At 45.0% G+C, this 25,783-nt stretch overlaps 1 protein-coding gene across 3 annotated transcripts in view; it reads right to left on the bottom strand.

The window, feature by feature from the left end:
- Nucleotides 1-25,783, bottom strand: part of abch1 (ATP-binding cassette, sub-family H, member 1) — a 30,879-nt gene extending 5,096 nt beyond the window's left edge. For 2 of the 3 annotated variants that reach the window (XR_014636646.1, XM_084470040.1), the window contains exons 1-18: nucleotides 25,626-25,783; nucleotides 23,286-23,431; nucleotides 22,992-23,151; nucleotides 22,180-22,334; nucleotides 19,181-19,288; nucleotides 18,096-18,189; nucleotides 15,377-15,451; nucleotides 14,787-14,970; nucleotides 12,502-12,598; nucleotides 10,833-11,001; nucleotides 9,416-9,516; nucleotides 8,658-8,728; nucleotides 7,830-7,879; nucleotides 6,622-6,678; nucleotides 6,307-6,377; nucleotides 5,475-5,563; nucleotides 1,599-1,702; nucleotides 725-884 (exon numbers count right to left, since the gene is read on the bottom strand). Coding sequence is in view for 2 of the 3 variants with exons in the window: in XM_084470040.1 (XP_084326166.1) it covers nucleotides 725-884; nucleotides 1,599-1,702; nucleotides 5,475-5,563; nucleotides 6,307-6,377; nucleotides 6,622-6,678; nucleotides 7,830-7,879; nucleotides 8,658-8,728; nucleotides 9,416-9,516; nucleotides 10,833-11,001; nucleotides 12,502-12,598; nucleotides 14,787-14,970; nucleotides 15,377-15,451; nucleotides 18,096-18,189; nucleotides 19,181-19,288; nucleotides 22,180-22,334; nucleotides 22,992-23,151; nucleotides 23,286-23,431; nucleotides 25,626-25,694 (1,960 nt within the window). In the remaining variant the exon portion in view is untranslated. Of the gene's footprint in view, nucleotides 1-724; nucleotides 885-1,598; nucleotides 1,703-5,474; nucleotides 5,564-6,306; nucleotides 6,378-6,621; nucleotides 6,679-7,829; nucleotides 7,880-8,657; nucleotides 8,729-9,415; nucleotides 9,517-10,832; nucleotides 11,002-12,501; nucleotides 12,599-14,786; nucleotides 14,971-15,376; nucleotides 15,452-18,095; nucleotides 18,190-19,180; nucleotides 19,289-22,179; nucleotides 22,335-22,991; nucleotides 23,152-23,285; nucleotides 23,432-25,101; nucleotides 25,237-25,625 lie in introns of those variants that run through there. The other variant, XM_084470041.1, reaches the window with a different exon arrangement.

Below are 25,783 nucleotides of genomic sequence, written 5' to 3'. Positions count from 1 at the left end.
CCCTACCACAGGGAGGAACCATTAGACACTCCACGGGCCAGATCACCCCTACCACAGGGAGGAACCATTAGACACTCCACGGGCCAGATCACCCCTACCACAGGGAGGAACCATTAGACACTCCACGGGCCAGATCACCCCTACCACAGGGAGGAACCATTAGACACTCCACGGGCCAGATCACCCCTACCACAGGGAGGAACCATTAGACACTCCACGGGCCAGATCACCCCTACCACAGGGAGGAACCATTAGACACACACTTCACCAGGAACCAACACACTGCTTGTGTTTGGTTGAAAAGCAAGAAGCAGAAAACAAACAGCAGAAACACATTTGTGAGTTTACATACAAAAGCGTAAACTCTGAGACATACAATGCAAAGCCACATCAAAATACAGCGTGAACGATCACAAGGGACAACTGGCAGTTTGGCGCTCCAGTTGATGTGGTATGGTCCAGTTGATGTGGTATGGTCCAGTTGATGTGGTATGGTCCAGTTGATGTGGTATGGTCCAGTTGACATGGGGAAAGTATGGAGCAAATCTCTTGAACAATTATCGTCATTGTTTTAGACGGTTACGGCCAGACTCTTTATTTGAAGTGCAACATGAATGCACAGACCAAATACTACATGAACAGGACCCGGGCAATTCAAAGAAAGTCTTCCATGACCTCAGCGTGCTTAATGAAACGTGAGTACCACAGCGTGCGGGTAGCGTACCACTGATCACCAGGTTGGGGTAGAAGACGCCTAAGGCAGCCTGGTTGGCACTCTGCTCGTCGTCGATGGCGGCGGAGATGACCAGGCCGAAGCCGATGCCCGTTACGCCCTGCAGCACGATGAGGGCCACCACCAGCACCAGAGAGCCCTCGTTAGGGATCTGGAGCCACGCACCGGGGGCACAAGACAGCGCTTGAAGAGGCTTTGTTAGGGTTAATGATTACCATTTAGCATGACTAGAATAGGGTTACATGCCTGTATGTTAAAAAACACCCCTTATTATTCTCACACTGTTCATTTCTGCAAAACCAATTTCAGTGTCTTTCAAAAACGTTCTGTTTTGTATCATGTCGCATAAGGGCTCCGCCTCCCGAGTAGCCTAGTCTGCTGTGATTGGTCAGCACGCCCACTCTTGCGATTTGTATGTGCGTTGAAATTCAGAGCCCCGAGAAGTTGTAAACATTGCGGGTAGCCGGGAAGCGGGACTTCTGCGCTTCAGCACCGCCCACCGCAAAGTCTGAAGTCACACTGTTACAGATGTAAAGTTTGAGCGCAAACAAGCTGTTTCACGCACTTACTCAGGGGCGTTCTTGGTGGGCGTGAATACTCCCCCTGGCTCGTACTTAGAGCTCGTACTTACTTAGATTTCTTTAGCTTAGTAGACGTAAAACATGTGTCCATACGTCATATAACAGTGTAAAGCAAAGGGAAAGTAGTATGATATCACCACACCCAACGCCAGAGGGGCTCTGATCCAGGGACACCCAGAGCCCTGTGCTCACACTGGGGCGTCTTCTGGTTTTGTTATATGACGAGTATGACTCATAATGAACAGGACTGTGAGCGGTGCAAGTGTCTCGTGTGTCTGTGTTACCTTGAAAACCAGGAGGACGAATAGCAGCATGAGAAGGATCTGGACACTGATCACAAACAGCTGAGACAGCAGATGGGCCAGCATGGTCTCTAAAGAGCTCACACCTGACAGAGAAACAGGTGGGGAAACAAACAGTCAACAAAATGAAAAGAATATGTTTCTGTTATGGAAGGAAACCTACATAACAGACGGACAAGGCGGGTAATAGGTCTTATTCTCTCTACATGGAATCTGAAAGGCTCATGAGGCACTGATATTTAATAAGTATTCACCTCAGGCTCTGTGGATAGTGGGGGCTATTACCCACTATTGACGGCGCCAGAGGTGAATACTTGTTTTAGTATATACTACACGTGAACACTCGTGAACATAAACAAGATGACACTTTTTGCCAGGATTTATTTGTTTTTATTAGCGGTTTATTTGTTTATATTATCGTGACGAGACGACCGTCACGTGTGCTCCCCATTACGTCAGACTCATTACTTGCTGTTTTAGAAATAATAAACTAATTTTACCTTGAAAAACCGAGTTTGAGATCTCAATCACGGGATATTGCCCAATATCCCGAGATCCCTAGCGAACCAATCAGATTGCATTGCCATCTTAGGAGGTTCACGTGTAGCATGTACTAAACAAGGATATATCCCAATGCTAGTTACATAATATTCAAACTTCCATCAAGCAAAATACTGCTGGTATACATTAAAGTCCCTGGTCACCCCATCGATCCTTTCCAATTAGCTTTGTTTTACTGTTGTTAAGTGTGCATAGTCAATGTGAAAACAAATTCATTTTATAGATGCACACATTATTCACAACTGTACGTTATTAATGTAAGATATCCACAATCGTAGGAGTAACCTCACATCAATTGACCAATAGTGCTAATCACAAGCCTGACCATTCACAAAAAACAGCCTCCATCAGTCCCACATCCTTCACACATCATTCAAAATGAAGGGTCCAGACCCTTCATTTTAAATGATGTGATCTTTGAGTTGTCTTGATATCTCCAAATTGGAGAGCAGTGGGACCAACGCTACGGTTGTAACACATGACCTTGACACAAAGTCTTTATTGTGACATTTGTAGCATATTGTAGCATAGTATCCGTGTTGTCAAAGTGTATTTAGTTTCCTATCGATTGGACATGGAGGTCGTCACGTCGGGCAGGCGGTGGGCGGACAACGTGCGGTGGGGAAGCTCAGGAACATTGAACCAAGGGTTCCCCGCCACACAGACTGCACCCTCCTGGTGACTAATCTCATCCATCTCTGCTCGTCTCAGCAGACTGGTGTTTCCTTTGTGTTTCTACTGACGGACCAGGGACCACGGTCTGTACGTCTGATGAGCTGTTGAACTGAAGGTGAACGTGTGACTGTTGAAGTGATTCAACAGAGTGGATGATTATCCGCTACTGTGTGTGTTCCTCATCCAGAAACATGAGGTTTAAGTAGTTTACAGGTAAATAAGGGGGACATTTGGTTTCCTATGTGAACTGTTTAATATTATTTAATAATTGTGTTATAAGACAATAGTAAATTACAATTATTTATAAAATGTTTCTTTATTTGGAAATCAGATTAGGGACGTTAAACTGAAACTAGGAAAGAGAGTAATGAAAGTTCCCTCAATAAAAGTGAGTAAGTCATTATTACTCAGTAAACTGTTTCTAGATATTGGAAGGGTACTGGCAAACTAACGCAGTACGTACTGCGTTAGTTTGCGTCAACAGGGCAGTGGTCAGAAGAGGTTCTGGCGCCCCCTACCGTACCTGATGGATCAACCAGGATCTGTTAGAACATACGTAGATAACGAGACCCAGGGACTACATATTTTGGTTTCTCAATTTTTCAAGGTGAGGTACTCGTACTAAATCCCTCCCGTACATAATAATAATAATATAGACTTATCGATCCCGTTCGAAAATGGGTGAGCAGGGATCATTGAATTTGATATTATCGTACTACAAATACAGTATTACAACACAGCAAAGCAGATAGTGGTTTGAATTTGAGAAATAAACTATCGCTAATATCAGTGGCGGTTTTAGGCACGGTCATTTCATGACACATGGGGGGGCGGTACGAAAACACGAGCAAAAAAAAATCATCCGCGCCGCGAAGGGTTTTTCTGTAATCTATCATATCACTGTGTGGGGAATTGGCATGTTGACGCCCCCTCCGGCTGCAGGCGCCCCTGCTTGCTGAGAAGGTGCCGTCACAGAAGTAGTGGTGGATTTCATGATTCGTTTGAATGAATCAGTTCGCGTCGGTCAGTTCGCCAAGAAGAGTCGTTCATTCGTTCGTTCGTTCGTTCGCATTTCCGGTAGCGGTGAATCATGATTCTCAGTCACTGAGTTGGTCAGACTCGGCTCCTCGTTCAAATTCTCTTCAAACGAATCGCGAATGCACGTTCGTGAATGCACGTTCGCAAATGCCAAGTCGGTCAGACTCGGCTCCTCCCGCGTTCTCATTCGCAAACGAATCACGATCGTGCAATGGTGCAAACGGTCAGCTCAGTTTAGCTGAGGAGTGCTTCATGTTCGGAATCGGGATGTTGTTGCCCGGCTGACTCTCGTGACGTCTCAGTCCTCGAGTCTTCACCGCTAAACACAGTCAGTGAACGAACGGCGACTCGCGACTCAGCGACTAGTGGAGCTGGGAGTCGAGTCTCGGAGAACGAACGAGACGAACGACGACGAACGAGAGCGGCGAATCAGGTCGGTTCGTTCGTTTTAAAGAGTCGTTCGTTCAAACTGATTCGTTAGCGAACGAGCCACCACTACACAGAAGCTGTGTGAGAAGGGGAAAAGGGGGGGGGGCGCGGGGGACAGTTCACCTCAAATCTCCCAGATGGAACGGACAAGGGGGGGGACGTGGGATCCACTGTTAGCACGGATTGAAATCCTTATTGAAGCCTGCAGGGTTACGTGATAAACATACGGACGCGGTCACTGAGCTGCCCTGCCCCAACATTGCATGAGACGTTAAACTCAGCTAGAATCGCCGCCCACCACCATCACCCAAAGTTTGATGTCAACAGACCAAAAAGTCAGAAAGCCTACAGAAACTATCGATAGTTATTAGGCCTATGACAATCACATTATTAAAAATAGACTTGGAGCAATGATTTACAAACTGTTATTTTGGGAGCATGTTTTTGCAAGTAGGTAGTTCGCCGCCCCAACTGCCCATATGGATGGCACACGCCTGGTATAGAGCAGTACTCTAATGAAATTAGTGGGCTAAAGTCAGGGCTAAAGCCTTGAATTTCTTGCCCCCCCCCCCCCCCCCCCCCCAATTCAGTCCATAAATTAAATAGTAATATTGTTGATGTGTTCAAGTCAGGATTGGGTCCAAAATATGTTAATGAATGAATAGCAAAATACATTGTTTGTTACACATTGGTGTCTACTTCTCCCCTAGGGGGCAGCATTGTCCGTCCTACCTCCGTCAGTCGACGGATGGGCGAGGGCGTGTGTCTGACGTATGGGGGAGTAGTCTTTGTGGCCTGCAACAGGGGCAACCAGACACTCTCTGAGCGGGTTGTATCACAAAGACCATTTCATTGGACAGAGTCCAAGTAGCGCCACACTAGTGTATTTGCATAACCGCAATCTGATTGGCCGACGGACCCGTCGCTTCCCGAAAAGTTGAAAATTTTTCAACTTTTGACGCAGGGCCACGGAGCCGACTCGACGGATGAACCCACAATGCATTTCGAGGGCGCCCCGTGCAAAGTCAACGAGATGCGTCCGTTGACGGAGGTAGTGTGCAAGAGGCGTGAACGAGGCGTCAGTGTCCCACCGCGTGACCCGTACTCCTCCCCCAGGGGGCGGCGTTGTCCATCCCAAGTGCCCTGTTCCCTTACCTGCCACACAGCACCTGTCCAGCAGGCCCTCCTTCCTCTCCAGGACGAAGGAGAGCGCCGTGAGCCCCACCGCCAGGTAGAAGGTGATGCTGAGCACCAACAGACAAAAACAGAGAAGAAATTTGCTCACTTATCCAGCAATATTTGTAACACCGTGTAACAGCGTCATAAAGTAGTCCTCTATGGTCGGTTTAACCCACTTTATAGTCACCAAAAATGACACCTCATCACGCCCTCGCACACGCTTCACGCGCGACAATCCGCGTGTGAAGCGCGTTTCGAGGGTGTGACGAGGTGTCATTCGTTTGGATGAGACGTGACTGTCGCGCCTCCTCGCACCTCTGACGTTCCTGAGCTCCCCGCGGAGAGCGGCCAGACACCGCTCCGACAGCACGGAGAGTGGTCCCGGAGGGTCTCACGTGACCTCACCGCAGGCTGTTTCTACTTCCTGTGCTCCTGTTGTTATTTTATTCAAGATGGGCGCATTTGAGCAGAGGTTGTGTGAGCTTGTCGTCAGTCTGTAAAAATACTGGCTTGCGACCCCCTCCGCAAAGAGGCAAAGAAAGGACAACGGCATACAAGTAATGTCTCCCTCCACATGCAGAGGCAGCAGCGATGCACCAGTCGTGTTTGATGTCAACACACACAGAGAGCCTTTCTCCAGGAGATAGTCAGGACCAGTAGCAGTGTGCCGTCTGCTGTCTAGGACCACCCTGGGCCAAACACTACCCCGACCTGTGTGGCGGGGCCGCACGCCTCCCCACAGCGACTAGAATAGAGGCGTGTGTCATGACTGGTTTCCACAGTACGAGAACGAATCCACAGTACAGACCTGAGCACTGCTCCCGGGGTGATGAAGGTGGTGAAGTCAGTGTTGAGGCTTCCGTAGATCGGGTCTTCCATCTGATCGATACAGAAAGTGGACATTGGTGACCTCTTTGTGTTTATCTATGCAGTACTATCAGGACGGTGGGGCAAAGAGGAGCATTAGAAAGAGAACTTGTAAAGAGAGAACGTTCAACGTTTTAGTGCTTCAATTTAAGATGGATTGAGCATTCATTTGCAATGTGTATCCTGACGATGCAGTTGTTTTAATGAGAAGTAGACAAAATTCATACTTTAGGTCAATAAAAATGGACAATATTACCTTAATAGGCAGAGCCACCATGTAGGCCTTGCTGTCCAGTTTATAATCGACAAATTCCTGTCGATAAAGGGAACGCATCTTTTACCATGCATCAGGTGCATAAGCAGTATACAGTGTTTCAATGTCACTATGACCATTAAAGAGCAAGTGAACCCAAAACTTTTTTAAAACATGGCATTAAAATATATCTTATATTACCTTAAAAATAGTAAAAATAAAAATGTATAATACTACATTTAATCACTGTCATTCAATTGCTACCGTAAGTCAGAGAAAACAGAAGCTAAATCCCATAATATAGGCCAGTCTCCATTAAATAGTTTGAGAATGTTCCACGCAAGTGGCGTTCTTTTCCCCAACGTCTGAGGGCCTTTTCCGGCACGCCCACGCCACGTCCGAGGTACCCTGGCGGCGTGTGTGGACGTGTGGAGCTCTGTTAGGGCTCGACTGCGGCGTACAAGAGACAGTGCAGCTTCCCAGACACACGTTGTATATAAAGCAGATGGTGTGCGGATGTGTGGAGCTTGTTCGGGGAAAGGCTTCTTAGGGACATATAGTGTAACGCACTATATGTCGCGTTACACGTTACGCGTACGTACTGTGTGTGTGTGTGGATGGCGAAGCACAGTCTGAGCAGCGCTTTATTTTCTCTGTGAGAGGGTTAAGCTTCTTGCACAAGTGTCACAAAGTCGCCATGGGTCGTAACCATGGGGATAACAAGTCCACCTCCTTCCTAGAGCTCTCCGCCACAAACAATCTCTTTTTTTATCTCATAGTGATCAGATTCCAGTGGGAACGGTGGGTTGATGTTGATCCAGTCATTAGGTCAATAGCACTAAACAGCTGTGTGTGTGTGTGTGTGTGTGTGTGTGTGTGTGTGTGTGTGTGTGTGTGTGTGTGTGTGTGTGTGTGTGTGTGTGTGTGTGTGTGTGTGTGTGTGTGTGTGTGTGTGTGTGTGTGTGTGGCCACATTAAAGAAAGGTATGAATTCAAATGTTATTTATATAAATTGTAGTTAAAATGCAGATATCAATTCTGGTCTTCAATACAGAGGTTTTCAACACCAATGCTAATTTGTTTGTATTGTTTCAGAGTAATTTCTATGTGGAGGGTCATTTGCTAATACAAGATATATAACTGCAACTTTATTCCATCATCTCATTCATGATTTTGTTCATTCACAAAAACCCAGAAGTAAGGGTTGAGTACCTGAAAGGCCTGGTACACTTTCTTCTGGAGCATCAGAGCAATTTGTCGATCTGAAGATTGAAATAGAAACACCGAGATCATGACTGCTCAACATTACATAGCTCATACATGTAGTACACCAGGAGGAGACCTCGTTTATGAACATGACATTTCCATATCGATACTACTACTTACTAACTTGACCAGTGGCTCATGCCAGCCATCAAGCTAATGCAGTGTGTACCACACATAGACTTCAAGTGGGAAGGTCATTTTTAATTTAACAACATGTCTCCCTGCCCTAGAGAACGGAGCCATCTGCGACCGACAGTGTTTCCCTCACACTTCTATTCTTTCACTATTTAAACTGGGTAAAATCCTGTTTCCCAACCAAGGGGCTCTCGCTCAGCCCCCCCCAGCCCCTCCTCTACGGGCACACTCCCACTGAAAACAGGATTATGCACGGGAGGAAGGATTGTTGCTGGCATTTCCCTGCGAAGAAGATGGCTGACTTCATTAAATAATTGAAACAATCCAAATTTCACAAATAAATATGAGGGAGGCCGTGAATACCACAGAATGAATGGAATACCCCCAACATGTAAATGAGTGAAGCCTAGTCCTTATGCAGGTGCCTCTTTAGGTGGGAAAAAAGTCTGTGATCGTTTCCAACAATGTAGGCTTACTATATGAAAAGTTGAATCTGTATTATATAGTGTGCATTACAACCACATCTGAGTTGTTCCCCGGCTGTTTACTGCTCTAGAGCTAGCAGGATACACTTCTAAACACAGATTTTAATCCAATGGAAACATTTTGAGACGTGACAACTCAGAGATCCAAACTCACTTGTCAGGTCCAGCCAGACGTGTACTGAGCCTCCATCAACCACATCTTTAGAAACCTGCGGGTTGAGAGCCCTGGCCAATCAGAAGGTAAGAGACAAGCATTACAAGGAGAACCTCTGGTTCCAGGTGTATCGGTGTCTGTACCAGCCAAAGGGTATTGGCTAACATCCCCATGACTGCAGTCTACTGGTAGTGCATTGTAGAGAATGCCCAGAAAACGTATTCTAATTAGCTTTTTATAGGTTTCTGACAGAGCTGTGTAGTATATAGCAATTCACAGAAGTTCAGCGTTCTCTGTTCTGATACAATTGTATAGATAGATACAATATATAGAATACATACAACAGATAAAATAGATACAATAGATAGCAGTGTACAATTTATACAATAAATACAATAGATAGAATAGATATGATTCATACAATAAATACAATACATATAATAGATGGGTTGGGGAATGGTTGCAACAAAAGTCCACCAAGCAAAACAATTCAAGACTAGTTGAGGAAAGGCAAGGCCATGCATTTGGATTTATAGAGCCATGACACAATTTGAATACAATGTAATTTGAATAATGATCAATTATATGATCTTTAATTCATCATCGATTTATCAGGACATTTCCCAATATGTGGCTGTACCCAAGCTAGTTGAATAAGCATAAGGGGGGCATTTACGTAAACAATGCGGTCGTAGCGGGCTTTTATTTGAATCATTACGTAGCTCCATAGCGTCTGTGCTGAAGAACATTTCTCTCACCTCCTGGTCATGTAGCTGGAGAAGTTCTGTCCGAAGCCGATGACCCCCCAGTACTCTCCGTTGTAGATCCCTGTGAAGGCCTGGGCGTGGCTCAGGGGTACCTGGGGTCAGAGGGTAGGAGGACCTGCTTTAAAGGCTTGTTTAAACTGATCAGCTCAAATAAAACACACACACACACACACACACACACGTTTGTATTTTATATATGATCTTATCTTACAGTAAAGTATATTCTGCCGTACAACTGTCATGAGAGAGATAGCTGTTACTGTTCATTTTGAAAATAACTCCATAATATCTCATATCGCATCTCAATATCAATATATATCTTCTCATACATGTATTTAGATGCCATCATTGGTGTTGTGTGTAACAACCACTGGTACGGCCGTGGCCGTACCCAGCAGATGCTCTGCTCTGTCTCCTCCTCCGGGGCGAGGGTTCCCCTCCCCCGGCTCTACACCTGCCACCCACCTCCAGTCATCACCTCTGCCCTTCTTCAACCCTGGTTCTTCACCCGCTCATCGCCAGATCTGAATGTAAATGTTGTTTCAACCACAGTGGTAGATAACCTGTCTGGGCATTAGTGAATTTCTAAATACATTTTGTGTGCCATGTTACCTTCTGTTCTTAATCTCTGTGTTCTCCTTGCCCCAGGATCACCAACCCCGTACCTACCTGCCATCCACCCTGTGTGCTCCTCTACCTGCCAGAAGCACTGCCTGCCTGTCACCCATGAGTGCCAGTCCACCTCCTGTTTATCCCCTACTGCTCTTATCCTCCCTACAATAAACCTCTGGTTTGATTCAACCTCTGTTGTCTGTGTCTTGGGTTACCCCCGTTCGATCATAACAAGACAATTACTACAAGATAACTCCTTTACTAATTACTAAACAATGACCAAACACCATTACTACCAATGACATTTCTATATTCCTATGCTTCCAAAGTATGAGTAAAACATTGCGACGTGACGTCACAATGTTCAAGCCGTGTTAAAGGTGTGTAAGAGGAGTCTCCTTAAATAATGTCAGTTATTTAAGGCTAAAGGTAGAATAAGACTGTAGATGACAACATGGAGTATTCCTTTTGTGTATAACCATAATATATACAGTACATTACCATCAATGCAATAAACAGGCCCAACTGCGCTTAAATTTCATTTTAACTGAATGATAATCCAATGCACTTTGAATGGTTCTTTTAAAAGATTCAGCAAGGGATTCCCAAATAGATGTGTGGAGCTACAGGTTGGAGCATAATAGCACTAACATGGGGTCAACCAAACACTTTAATTTTGATGAGAAGAAAGATATCCCCTTATTGTGCTTTTGTGAGTCAATTGTGACTCATAGCCCACGAGAAGATTTAGATGATGTCGATGGGACAGATTTATTTGCATTCAGTCAACAACTACCTGCTCTATACTGGAGTTGTCCAGAAAGCCCAGCAGCAGCTGGCCGTAGCCAGAGGAGGAGGTCTCGTTGTTCACCACGGCCACCCGGACACCCTTGGGGTCTCCTCCGATGCACACGCACATGAGAGAGATCTGGATGACGGGCAGCAAGAACTGGAAGCACAACGACCTGGAGGGGAAAAAATATATACAGATTGTAATCCATTTGAATTACGATGGAATAGTAGTTCAATAGATGTTTGCCTCCACTGATGTTGAGCAAGAATATTTGGCCTGTTTGTTATATATATATAACATATCAGGTCAATTGTTTACATTGTCTGTCCTGATGTAAATGAGCCTTTTGGTAAACATCACGGTGTAGACGCCTTCTGAAACTGGGCAGCTGGCCACCAGTTGACATCGATTATATCCAGAGTGTTTAGCAGCTCTCATTGCTGCATCTTGCAACTTTTCAATAAATTGCGATGGAAAGTGTAGGAGGGTATGTTTTTAACTGGTACTTGTAAAGAGAGAACGATAAAGCAGAAGAGTTTGAAAACATAATACCCAAAAAAAACCTCTCTCTGCTCCCTATGTTTCTCCACCATTGGAGAAGATTTGCAGGCAAGATGAATTCCTTGAGCATTCAGGGAAGAGATGTGTGCATTGGTCAGATATGCGCCGGTAGTGGTCTCAAATCCTCTAATACAGGGGCATGTATCTACTGGAACAGATACTTCACAGCACATTTTGCTCACTAATAGCTGATGGCTAGGGGATTTCTCAGAAGTTATTAATTAAACCTAACCTACCAGATTTTTGGATTAAAATAGTAAAAAACTTTTTTGAGAACAGAAAAACAAACTATTTCACACTGCTCTTCCCTGGACCTTTAGCAATACATCCACCAAGTGCGATGTCGATCCGATGAACGGTTGACCATAAAAAAGAAAAGAAAAAGGACAGACAGAGACAGACAGAGACATACGGAGAAAGACAGAGACACAGAGACATACAGAGATAGACAGAGACAGAGACACAGAGACATACAGAGATAGACAGAGACAGAGACACAGAGACATACAGAGATAGACAGAGACAGAGAGACAGAGACATACAGAGATAGACAGAAACAGAGACACAGAGACATACAGAGACACACAGAGACATACAGAGATAGACAGAGACAGAGACACAGAGACATACAGAGACACACAGAGACATACAGAGATAGACAGAGACAGAGACACAGAGACATACAGAGATAGACAGAGACATACAGAGATAGACAGAGACAGAGACACAGAGACATACAGAGACACACAGAGACATACAGAGATAGACAGAGACAGAGACACAGAGACATACAGAGATAGACAGAGACAGAGACACAGAGACATACAGAGACACACAGAGACATACAGAGATAGACAGAGACAGAGACACAGAGACATACAGAGACACACAGAGACATACAGAGATAGACAGAGACAGAGACACAGAGACATACAGAGATAGACAGAGACATACAGAGATAGACAGAGACAGAGACACAGAGACATACAGAGATAGACAGAGACACAGAGACACACAGAGACACACAGAGACACACAGAGACAGACAAAGCCTACACCAAATAAGGTTTGACATTGAAATGTACTGCGACGATTCTCCAGCATGAGCTTACCCCGGCATCCTCTTCATCCGTATCAGGGTTTTTATCATCAGCGCTGAGATGTTTCTCCACTTGGGAAGCACATGCCTGGCTCGTACCTTCCAGTCCACTACACACACACACACACACACACACACACACACACACACACACACACACACACACACACACACACACACACACACACACACACACACACACACACACACACACACACACACACCTTGAACCACATTTTTAGGTGCACTTCTGAAATCTTTAAGAACGCTGCCAACTGTGAGTCTATAGCAAAGTTATGCCATCAAAAGGTCAGTGTTCCTGCAGAGTGAAGCCACTGAAGCCATCGCCATCTGAAGGTTAATGAGGTTACAAACCTATGCTTGTTACCATAGAGGAGGATGTGAAGAGCTGTGCCTTAGGGCTCACCTCCATCTTAACCACCGACATCCTGTACAGCACCCACAGTAAAGGGCCTGGGTTTAACATCACATGAATAACTCTAAATTGCAAATATATGTCGTAATTTCACTTACAAAATGAGACCTTCCCAACTCTCTGTTTCAGCCTGTGGGATGATTTATATTATATTTCCACCGAGCAGTTGCGCCGGCCAAAAGGAAGTGAGCATTGAGAACGGATAATGGCAAAAATGTCTCATTCCTAACCCTAACCCTTACTGACATTAGTTTGTTGTTGTCTCAACCCGAATCGGAAAGCCCGAGCTGGAGGAGGCTGCAGTTCACCTAACAACAAAAGGGGCCAGTAAGGAGAAAGAATGTCTGATTCTTATGGTATTAAAGGTCCACTGTGTATAATTTAGTGGCATCTAGCGGTGAGGTGGCAGACCAACTGACTCACCCCTCTTCTCCAACGATGGAGCAGAGGTTCGGTTGCCTGTACTGGACTGTATTGTGGGATAAAATATTTCCAAAATGATGTCCTTGTCTTTATCATAGTTTCTTAAAAACATTAAGTTGCCATGTGTAAAGTGGTAAGGCTTCTTGATAGATTTGTATAAATATGTTATTTAGTCTGTAAAACGGTAGGTCATAGCTTTCAAGTAAGATAGCGGTTATGACTGTAAAGTGGCAGTGAAGTGCCCAAAGCATATTTCTTTGGTTTTTATGTATGGTAATATTTCTTATTTGATCGACAACATAGTAGTCAATGCCATTTTCTCAGTTACTAAAATAAGACAGAAGCTGAAAGAAAACAGGAGTGAAATCCTATGTTGGTGTCTGCCAACCAACTTGTGAACGCTCAGCGTGTCCTGGTGTGTGTGGATGTGTGGAGCTCCGTCTGGCCAATAGTTTATTTCTTAAGTCCATGGTGTGGATATGTGTGTGTGTGTGTGTGTGTGTGTGTGTGTGTGTGTGTGTGCGCGTGCGTGCGTGCGTGTGTGTGTGTGTGTGTGTGTGTGTGCCTGTGTTTTTGATGTGCCCGTCTCAGAGATGGTCAAGCTCCTCGGACATAGTATGAATTAAATCTCAGTGTTTGAATTCGCACTCAATTCCTACAAGCCTTGTATTTTGTAAAACCAAAACTACCAAAATCTGAGACAGCTCTCCGTCAAAACTGAAAATGTCAAAATCAATTTGTTTTTATCATCAGTATCTGTCGTACTAGATAGCAGGTAATGACCACACAGACAGACTGACTTACTCACAGTCAGCTAAGGCCTGAGGATTGTATGTATTTAAGGCTCAGTCACCTTGTACCCTTCTCTCTACCATTCAACATTGGTTTGACATTTGATAATATTGTTGATATTATGATAACCATGTTGACAATATAAAACCTACAAACACTGATTATCAGAAAAATAAGGCAGTCAAGATAAGAAAGAGGCTGGGTATATCTATGTAGCGACATTTCTATCAATTTCACTATTTAAGGATTGCAGTCTGTTGTGGTTTATTTCACAATAGTTTGACTGTTGCTTGAACAATGTGATCAAGAGAAAGATTATTTTCCCCTTTCAAGTCACTTTAACTAAATTGAAGGCTAACCTTCTTTTAGGATGATTATACATATTTCAACAAAATGTGATGAAAAGGACAATATATCTTACAATTGATTTGTGATTAAAATTACAAGGTAGGCCTATATCAAAATCAATAAAAAACAATTAAGATTATGAATAAAAAGATTGTACTTGGTAGCACAGCTCAATCAACTATTGACAAATATATATATATACACACTGTATATATATTTGTAGATAAAGATATACTTTTTGTGTCTTTAAATCCAACGTATGGCCTGTAAAGCCAAACGTCCCAGCCCTAAAGCGTTACCAGCGTGTTTGGGTAGGTCCTCTGGTGCTCCTCCTGGTCCGGTGCTCAGAATGGGTCGGCTTTCGTCCCGGCCGCTCTCAAGTGAATGTCTGCTTCCCCCCTCTCCCCCCTGCTGCCTGCTGCACTGCTTTGAGTCCAGCAGGTCTGACGTCTCACAGAGCTGGAGGAAAGCGTGCTCCAACGTCTGCAAATGTGTGAGATGGGGACCAAACACAAGTATTATGTTTAGGAAATAATTATAAATTTAAACAGAAATTGTAATGACCTTACAGTGTTGAAGAGCGCTTGAAGAGATACCCAGTCACAACTAACTTTTGACCCACACTAAAAATAAAGAAGCAAAATAAAGGACTCAATACAATACAATAATAATATAAACAGTACAATTGTGAAACCATTGGTGCTTTAATATTTGGAAAGTAAAATATCTTTTCATTTTCATTACATCACATACACTAGGTATCACTTTGTTGAGATTGGTTCTAGCACTATTCTTGTAAGAAAAATATGATTCAGCCCTCTTCTAGATTATAATGTTCGTATTGAAGAGAAGAGATTTAAAAATATACAAGCAAAGACGCCTTACTCACGGATGCATTGAGCTGATGCATCACTTCCTGTGGATTTCCTTCTGCAAGCAAACGGCCGTTCCTCATAAGACCAACCTGCAGAGACAACAAGAATGATTCTTTCAAGGTAATCTTAGAAAAAGGTCAAAAGCTAAAAATGACAAGGACACTAGTACACCAAATGGAAACTTTTCACTAAACCTAACCCATCAAATACAACAAGTGGTGGGCATTCATGCTCTTTCCTGCTCTCATAAAGCTTAAATCTTAAATCAGGTTTAAATAGTTAAATAGTTTAAATAGTAGTCTTTCTGTCCCGCAGTGATCTATCCTGCTAGGGATAAATGCTGCCAAGCTTTCACAATACTTGCGCATGTGCTGTTTGAATTCTATGGCCCACACAACAGCCATGGGCGTGTACTGAGGAACGCATGACTGAGCATGATAGCTTTGTTGGTGACCTGAGAACGGAAGTCCTCCTCAACCAGCATCCCACCAAAAGATCACAACATTCTGGAAGAACTGCAAGTTCATCCTGTAATAATGACCAATGATGACCCTAAGTCATTGTTTGTCAACCTTTTCAGGGGATACAATTCAGCAGAGGAAAAACCCTCCTTACTGACAAGGTCCTGGTGAAGGTGATGCTCCAGAGTCGCAGTGTAGCTTCAGGTAAAACAGGAGCATTGCCATGATTTTCAGAAGGCAACATGCCATGAAAAACACCTGGTAGGACCTAGTGTTCATTAACCTTTTTCTTATTTCTTTACACTTGGATTTCCAGGTGAGTTCCATTGAGAGGTGGCTCTGCCTTCAAAGTATTCAACCCCAGTTACCCAGAGCTTGAGGATAGTGGTGAAGTTGTGGTGGCCTTAAAGCTAGATTGAAATCTTGTCTAACAAAAAACATCAGGTTCTAGGCGGCCTCTGAAGGTCTCAGTAAAAGTAGTAGTCAGTAGTCTCTGATTGTAAGCACTTTTTAAATGTATTTACTATCACCTGCAGTCATTTAGGGCTCGATTATCAGTGGGATGAGCTTCAGCATGAGGCAAGAGCCTATCATTGTGAAGATCCAAAAATTGTTCCAAAAAGTGTTTTGGGGAGAGGTTTTAACAGTTTAAGAAAATGGATATCGCCCAACAGAATGGGTCTGGCGTTAGAGTGGGTCTGGCAGTAGAGTGGGTCTGGGTGGGTATGGCAGTAGAGTGGGTCTGGCAGTAGAGTGGGTCTGGCAGTAGAGTGGGTCTGGCAGTAGAGTGGGTCTGGCAGTAGAGTGGGTCTGGCAGTAGAGTGGGTCTGGCAGTAGAGTGGGTATGGCAGTAGAGTGGGTCTGGCAGTAGAGTGGGTCTGGCAGTAGAGTGGGTCTGAGTGGGTCTGGCAGTAGAGTGGGTCTGAGTGGGTCTGGCAGTAGAGTGGGTCTGAGTGGGTCTGGCAGTAGAGTGGGTCTGAGTGGGTCTGGCGTTAGAGTGGGTCTGGCAGTAGAGTGGGTCTGAGTGGGTCTGGCAGTAGAGTGGGTCTGAGTGGGTCTGGCAGTAGAGTGGGTCTGAGTGGGTCTGGCAGTAGAGTGGGTCTGGCAGTAGAGTGGGTCTGGCAGTAGAGTGGGTCTGGCAGTAGAGTGGGTCTGAGTGGGTCTGGCAGTAGAGTGGGTCTGGCAGTAGAGTGGGTCTGAGTGGGTCTGGCAGTAGAGTGGGTCTGGCAGTAGAGTGGGTCTGGCAGTAGAGTGGGTATGGCAGTAGAGTGGGTCTGAGTGGGTCTGGCAGTAGAGTGGGTCTGGCAGTAGAGTGGGTCTGGCAGTAGAGTGGGTCTGAGTGGGTCTGGCAGTAGAGTGGGTCTGAGTGGGTCTGGCAGTAGAGTGGGTATGGCAGTAGAGTGGGTCTGGCAGTAGAGTGGGTCTGGCAGTAGAGTGGGTATGGCAGTAGAGTGGGTATGGCAGTAGAGTGGGTCTGAGTGGGTATGGCAGTAGAGTGGGTATGGCAGTAGAGTGGGTATGGCAGTAGAGTGGGTCTGAGTGGGTCTGGCAGTAGAGTGGGTCTGAGTGGGTCTGGCAGTAGAGTGGGTCTGGCAGTAGAGTGGGTCTGGCAGTAGAGTGGGTATGGCAGTAGAGTGGGTATGGCAGTAGAGTGGGTATGGCAGTAGAGTGGGTCTGGCAGTAGAGTGGGTCTGGCAGTAGAGTGGGTCTGGCAGTAGAGTGGGTCTGGCAGTAGAGTGGGTATGGCAGTAGAGTGGGTCTGGCAGTAGAGTGGGTCTGGCAGTAGAGTGGGTCTGAGTGGGTCTGGCAGTAGAGTGGGTCTGGCAGTAGAGTGGGTATGGCAGTAGAGTGGGTATGGCAGTAGAGTGGGTCTGAGTGGGTCTGGCAGTAGAGTGGGTCTGGCAGTAGAGTGGGTCTGGCAGTAGAGTGGGTCTGGCAGTAGAGTGGGTCTGGCAGTAGAGTGGGTATGGCAGTAGAGTGGGTCTGAGTGGGTCTGGCAGTAGAGTGGGTCTGGCAGTAGAGTGGGTATGGCAGTAGAGTGGGTCTGAGTGGGTATGGCAGTAGAGTGGGTATGGCAGTAGAGTGGGTCTGAGTGGGTCTGGCAGTAGAGTGGGTCTGGCAGTAGAGTGGGTCTGGCAGTAGAGTGGGTCTGGCAGTAGAGTGGGTATGGCAGTAGAGTGGGTCTGAGTGGGTATGGCAGTAGAGTGGGTCTGGCAGTAGAGTGGGTATGGCAGTGGTATGGGTTGTGCTATGGCAGTTTCCACTAACTAACCACATTAGCTTGACGGGCCTCCTCTATGTAGTGTGTTGTGATGATGACCGACACCTTTCCCGTCTTTACTATCTCCACCAGATGCTGCCAGATCCTGCAAACATAAGTAATACACATCATTACTTATCACCCAATCTCGGAAACCATCGGCTAGTAGGTCCAGAGGACATTTCGGCAAATCTCTATAAACAGATATCAAAGTTAATATATCGTCGTCAGATGATAGCCGATCGGTACTGAGATTGTAACTCTCTGCACAGACTGTCTATTCCGAGTTTATAGAGAATTACATGGTAGTTATTATTTAACTACTGGGTACCTATTCTATTATTACAGGGTAAGTATGACCTACCGAGCAATGCCACTGTTAATGAATTCATTGCTAATGTAAATAGTATAATAGTAAACTACAATAAATAGGAATATGTAAAACAAGGCAGCCTGTCGAATGAACGAGTTGAAAGAGTTACTGATAGGATGTGAGAACTGTGTGAGGGGGGGGGGGCATTGTGAGAAGTACGCTTACGTCCACATCCCTATTCTCTAGACTAACAGGAGGTTTCTCCGCTTGCTTTCATGGGCGTATGAATAACAATGCCTGCCATCTGGTTACTTTCTAGCGCCACACACCTCCTCGTGGTGTGTGGAGGTGGTGCTGGGGCGCTCGACAATCTGCTTAACCTGAGCCACTCAGAGCCAGCTGTGATAAATCATCTCTCCTTCTTGGATCTCACCATCAACTGTGTAAAGATCTCTTCGCTCCCCAGCCGTCGGCTGGTCTACTTGGGGCTTTGCCTAGACTCGGCCATGATGAGATTGAAGGCTCTCCGCTCTTTGGCGGCGAGATGCAGTCCTGTTTGCACCCATCCGCTTTCGCTCTGCCAGTAGTACCCCTGGGTCTGCTCTTTATGCGCAGACTGCACATAGACTCTATATGTGACCCTATATGTGATTTATGGATGCCTTTTGGTGTGTGTGCGTGTGAGTGTGTGTGCGTGCGTGCGTGCGTGCGTGCGTGCGTGCGTGCGTGCGTGCGTGTGTGTGTGTGTGTGTGCGTGCGTGCGTGCGTGAGTGTGTGTTGATACCTGGCTCTTAACACAGGGTCCACTCCCACTGTGGGCTCATCCAGAATGAGAAGCTGTGGGTTCTGTAGCAGAGCAGCTCCCAGGGATACCCTCCTCCTCTGGCCTCCACTGAAACACACACACACACACACACACACACACACACACACACACACACACACACACACACACACACACACACACACACACACACAGATTACAGCAGGACACACAAGCAACTTTGGATTCCTTCTTAGTCAAAGACAAACCTAGAGCTTGAGCTCAAGAAAACAAGAGCTCAATCAGAGCGGATCTGACCTAGAATATATATATGTATCTATAATATATATTATTTGTATTGTTATTATTCATTTTAAGTAATTGTCTAAGGGGACACAATTTAATAATTTGCTGGATGACCACTTTTTGGAATTTAACCTCCAGTTTCAAATGTTTGTAAAACATTGGTATTGAACAGTCGCCAAAGTGTTTCTGTTGGGTCAGCAAATCTATAGCAGGGCTGTTTGTAGGTCGGGCTGAAATATCGCGTAGAAATTGCCACAACATTCTTTAAGAAACCGACATGAGACCCGCTTTGGCGTTTGGCTTCCCTAGCGCTCTGGGCTCTTCCCCAGTTCCCTGCTCCCTCCGTTCCCAAGGACCCATCACACACACACACTGATGGAAGCAGAGAGCGAGTACGTACACTGTACGCTCTCAAATATTTTTGAGAAACCAATGTACAATCCTCTGTTTTTTGCCAGTCTCCGCAAAAACACTATGTGAACGTTCCCCTCTGAACACAGTTCGGTCTTTGGTGCTGTGCCTGTAATATACTCTTCTACTAATAAACTATACGTCACAAGCAAGGGACACAGGCGGCGAGGTGTGTGTGGAAGGACCGAGGTGTGTGTGGAAGGACCGAGGTGTGTGTGGAAGGACAAAGGTGTGTGTGGAAGGACCGAGGTGTGTGTGGAAGGACCGAGGTGTGTGTGGAAGGACCGAGGTGTGTGTGGGAGGACAAAGGTGTGTGTGGAAGGACCGAGGTGTGTGTGGAAGGACCGAGGTGTGTGTGGAAGGACCGAGGTGTGTGTGGAAGGACCGAGGTGTGTGTGGGAGGACCGAGGTGTGTGTGGAAGGACCGAGGTGTGTGTGGGAGGACCGAGGTGTGTGTGGAAGGACCGAGGTGTGTGTGGAAGGACCGAGGTGTGTGTGGAAGGACCGAGGTGTGTGTGGGAGCTGTTGGCTGTGGCGTCCTAGAGAGGGTTCAACTTGTCGGACACCTATACGCTACGGTGTGTGGTACATTTCATATTCAACATTGCTTATTATAATAACCCTCATACACAACGACGGTACTACGAAAGTATCACAAAGCTGCAGTTGGTCGTAAGCGCATCTTTTTGACCTGCTTGGCTTTCCGTACCCACGCCCCTGACCATTCAGACCACTCTCAAGGGCAAGCTTCTTTCTTTCACGAGGAAAGCAGGGGAGCAGGGTACATACAACCAGGTATCTCTCAAACCAGACGCCGTTCATAGACTGTGTTTTTGACACAAACCTCTGGACACACATACAAACACACGCACACACACACACACACACACCTGGGATGTGACACTTCTTCTTCTTCAGTGGTTTGTCACATCGACTACAGACCTCAGGCCTGGTTCACACACTACTCTATTTTGAGTTTACCATTCTTTAAATGACCTATAGAGCTCGTAAGTCCCGCCCCTTCCGGTGATCGTAAAATATGAATGGGTTTCAATGGAGAGAAAGTCATTATTTTGTGGTCCCAGTCTTTATATGCCCAGGATAACACATATGTTATTTGTGGATTTAAATTATAATTTTTCATGAAAAGAAAAACTACAATTTATCGTGAAGAAGTTTGATAATGTTAGGCTTTGTGTGAGGCCGTTTTGTGAACTACAGCTCTTCGCTGCTCTCGACGCGAATGATATACGTCACCACCCGCACTCGGAACTCTGGTACAGACATGGCGATCTCTCTGCTCCACTTCACTTCACTTCTTTTTCCAAGGGGAGGATAACAGCATCGAAAGAGGTAAAAACCATTATAATCCGGGGCATGTGGAGAGTTTCAGTTATGCCGATGGGAAGATTGTCGGTCTTGTCCACGCCAGTCGCAGCGTGTCGAGCGTGACGTCACAGACATGTAGTCTTTCTCATTGTGTAACAGCCTTTAACTGAACAATTGCACAATAAACGGTCAAACTCTTGATATGAAAAATGATCATTTAAATCCACAAACAACATATGTGTAATCTGGGGCATATAAAGACTGGGACCAGAAAATAATTACTTTCTCTCCATTGAAACCCATTCATATTTTACGATCTCATAGGTCCCACAAAAAGTGTACTTTAATTGATGTTGCTCTAAAATGTCTTTCTCAGGGTTTCTTCGTGATGCACTTTTGTTGCTGAGCTCTGTTTTTGTTCAGGGTTATTTTTTAGATTGAGCTCTATAGATCTAGTCTACACAATGTAGGCAGCATTATGCATTTACGGTTTAAAGCCTATTGTGTGCAATTGCCTGGTTTTAATAAATACGGTTTTGTTCAATTTAACTTGGTTGGATTTCCCCCCTTTTGTGCGTAAAAGTGTTCCAATAGAAACCACTGATGAATATAAACAAGGATGTTTAAATGAGGACATATGGTGCAGGTGCTACTACAATCATACTGGTGTCAAGATCAAGATAAGATCAAAATATTGAGTATTGGGATATGGCCTAAAAGTATTGCTATATTATTTATAGGCCGTGTCACGCAGCCCTGTAGGTATGCATTTGTAAATATAAAAGAGTTGCTAGGATTCAACATCAAACAATACAAAGCAACACTTCAAAAGCACTTGAGTAAATTTAAATTTCGAGAAATTCTATACATTAATATGCATAATTGAGATTAAGAAAGATAATAAAATCATTATATCAAAGTGTTCTTAGACTCCTGCTATGTTATTTCTTTGCTGTGTCCTCATGTCTTCCTACCTGAGGTTTCGGACCAGCCTGCACTTCTGAGGCAGGTCCAGGAAGTCCACCAGGAAGTCCATGCGGGCCTGAGTCTCCTTGGAGCTCAGTCCGTGAATGCGTCCAAAGAATGTGAGCGTGTCACTGATTGTGAACTCGTTATACAGCGCCAAATCCTGAGAGGAAGATAGGCAGTTGAATTATTCATGGTTATTTTTGCCTAAATTGAAGGGACTATTATAAACAGTAATGTAACAGTAATGCGGTAGAAGTTGTGATAGCTAAATTTGTCATCACTGTGCGAGGCTCCCTGTAGGCATTCCATGGGCAAGATACATAACCCCTACCTGCTCATGAAATGTATTTTAAGAGAAAAATAGGTGGATTAAATTACAATGACATTCTTAATTTATATACACTGTTAATCAATTAATTGCTAATGTAAATAGTATAATAGTAAACTACAATAAATAGTAATATGTAAAACAAGGCAGGTAAATATATTACCACTGAGAGGATGTTTACCTGTGGTAAACATACTACCACTGTTTAACTGAGAGGATGTTTACCTGTGGTGAACATACTATCACTGTTTAACTGAGAGGATGTTTACCTGTGGTAAACATACTACCACTGTTTAACTGAGAGGATGTTTACCTGTGGTAAACATACTACCACTGTTTAACTGAGAGGATGTTTACCTGTGGTAAACATACTATCACTGTTTAACTGAGAGGATGTTTACCTGTGGTAAACATACTACCACTGTTTAACTGAGAGGATGTTTACCTGTGGTGAACATACTACCACTGTTTAACTGAGAGGATGTTTACCTGTGGCATGTATCCAACCATCCTCCCAGGAACTTCATGACCAGGAAAGGAAGGAGGTTTTCCCAGAACACTGATGTGGCCCCGGGAGATCTTGAGAGTTCCCACGATGCATTTCAACAGCGTGGTCTTCCCACATCCACTGGGCCCCAACAGGCCATAGCTAGAAAACACAAGGGCTGCTCTGTCACTTACTAAAGTCATGATAGAAGGACTTTTGCATTGACACACACCAACACACACACACACACACACACACACACACGCACACACCAACACACACACACATCCACTTACATCTGTCCCTGTGGAACAGTCAGGTCCATGTTGCTGATGACCTTCAGTTTGCCGTAGGACCGGCAGACGTCCCGACACTGGATTGCCATCTGTAGCTCAGGCTCTGCAGGGGCCTCCGCGTCCATCGTCTTGGTGCCCTGGTTCACCTTAGAGAGGACACAGAGGAGCTTTAGAAATGATATAGGATCTGTACAGTCACTGTAGCTGCAGTTTAAAAGGAAAATTGCTTTTAAAATGCATTTTAAAATTGCTATTCAAAACATAATTGTACATTAGTTGTGATGTACAGCACAGTTTCTAGTTGAACACACTGTAGCATAGAGAGTGACCTACAATCAATCTACAGTGTAAGAACAACTGCTGGCAACAGCAGTTGGTAAACACCTTGATTAATTACATTTGGATTAATTGTGGGCTACTTGTATAGCCTAAAATACAGTTTCATATATTTGTTTGCAAGAACCCACACAACCAGGCTAACATGTTTTGATCTTTTACTAGGGTTTACTAGTTTACTAGTACTGTTACACCAACTGCTTCTACAAGTGAGGCCTGTTGCATCACAACAAGTGAGACAGTAGTAGAAGTTTTCATTAGTGGCAACAATTAGAGCTACATCTGCAGGTGTAGCAAGGAGCTTCTCCTGTTTAAAGCGGCTCAAGTCCTACACCCGTAATACAATGGGCCAAGGCCGTTTAAGCAACCTAGCTCTGCTGGCCATTGAGAGGGCACAGGTCAACCCAGTGGAAAAGACAGCTAGTGGTATGATAGAGCATTTCCTTGAAAAGGAACAGAGAGCATAATTTACATATATATATATATATATATATATATATATATATATATACATAATTTGACAATTTATATGATGTGGGCCGAAAATGAGCTTTCCCTCTTTGAAAGACCAGCAGCCGCCACTGGTAGAAATGTATCTTTGGTTCTTTAACAGCTGTCGTGGAAATAATCCTGTGATAGTAGCACTTGAAACACTTGAAACTTTTGTTTTTAATTCAGCTGAATGGGAGAGCACACAACACACAGCAAGTTCCAGACGTGTCATTTTAATGTAAAGATGGGGGACTTGAAATTATCTAAAATTATACAGTAAAAATTCTTGTGCGGAGTAGTTATAGTTGTCCTGATCTATAAATATAATCCAATTAATCTCATTTCAATGTTTTTTTTATTATAGCCTACTCTTGTTATTGTTAAAAGTTTTAATAATAACAAGATTTTTCAAAATAAGGTTTTAATATAAAACCTTATTTTGAGCATCATGTGTATCCTGGCTGCGCATATCGCTGCTTTCAGAGCGCGCACGGCCGTTTCAACCCGTAGCCTTAAAAGGACAGAATCAGTTCGTCTGATGTTACATCCGCTCTCTATAAGAAAACAACGGTGAAGAGAGAAGTGAACTGGGTCCGGGTCCAGTCCTTTTCTGTAAGACCGTCCAAGCACCAACCAACTAGTCGGCGTATGGCTATTTGATAGGCTACTGTTTAACGTGCGTTAATGTCATAGTAGTTGAGACCATGTATGGGCATAGTTCCGGACTGGACCCTGGTCCAGGACCTGTCGCGGAACAACGCCGATATAGAGTCTCGATATAGAGTCTCAACGAGACTCCTCATGGACCTACAACAGCCTCAGCACCGTCTCTGAGACACGGTCGCTTCTTGCAGCAGGTGTTAATAACAAACACCATGCAACCCCGAGGAACAGCCTCACTGAACGGAACGGACTCATTCGACCATTCTCCACCGCTGAGATTCATCGTTCTTTCAGTCAATCAGCAGTTGTGGATAAGTCATCTTACCTGTGTCATGGAAAGGACAACCGAGTTGGCGAGAAGGAAGCTTTGCGTCGTTAAACTACCGACCTTTCATGCCAAAGAGAAACTGATGTTTCTGTAAAACTATTTTTAAAGCGTCTCGGCGGAGCCGCTCAGTCCCACCACTCCCCTTTCACTTCCCCCTCCTGCTCTACACCAGCTCCACCGTGTGTGTGGACGAAGGCTGGCTCCGCGGTATTAAACCAGACGGATGCCGACATTAGGCTACTCCGTTACGAGCATTTACATAATACTATTTCCATCATTCCTAAAGACTTTTAATAAAGACGACCGGGTTTAGGTGAACGGCAGCGTGGTAGCCTACTCTATGTGATGTTGTGATGGTAGCGTGGTACTCTATGTGATGGTGTTGCTGATGCTGCGGATGCTGTGTCCGCGGCGGCTCAGCATACAGACCATCACCACTGCCTCCATCCTTCACACGGGCCCGTCCAGGAAGGGCGGGCTGTAGCCTGTGTTGAGCAAACGGATCTATTCAGCTCCCTTACCAGATCTTCCATCGGGGTGCTTTCGGGAGCGCCTGTCGTCACAACAGGACCGACTGCCTCTGCGGCCATGGTCTCAGGAACGGGTCGAGGCAGCCCCTTCGTCGAGCCTCCCTCCGTCTGATGGAGAGTCCCTTCACCGCTCAGTGTATCATGGTATC

Source organism: Micromesistius poutassou (assembly GCF_964030765.1).
Source record: "Micromesistius poutassou genome assembly, chromosome: 7".
Classification (NCBI taxonomy): domain Eukaryota; kingdom Metazoa; phylum Chordata; class Actinopteri; order Gadiformes; family Gadidae; genus Micromesistius; species Micromesistius poutassou.
Note: the sequence above shows the minus strand (reverse complement) of the source record. Positions and strands in the feature narration are given on the sequence as shown.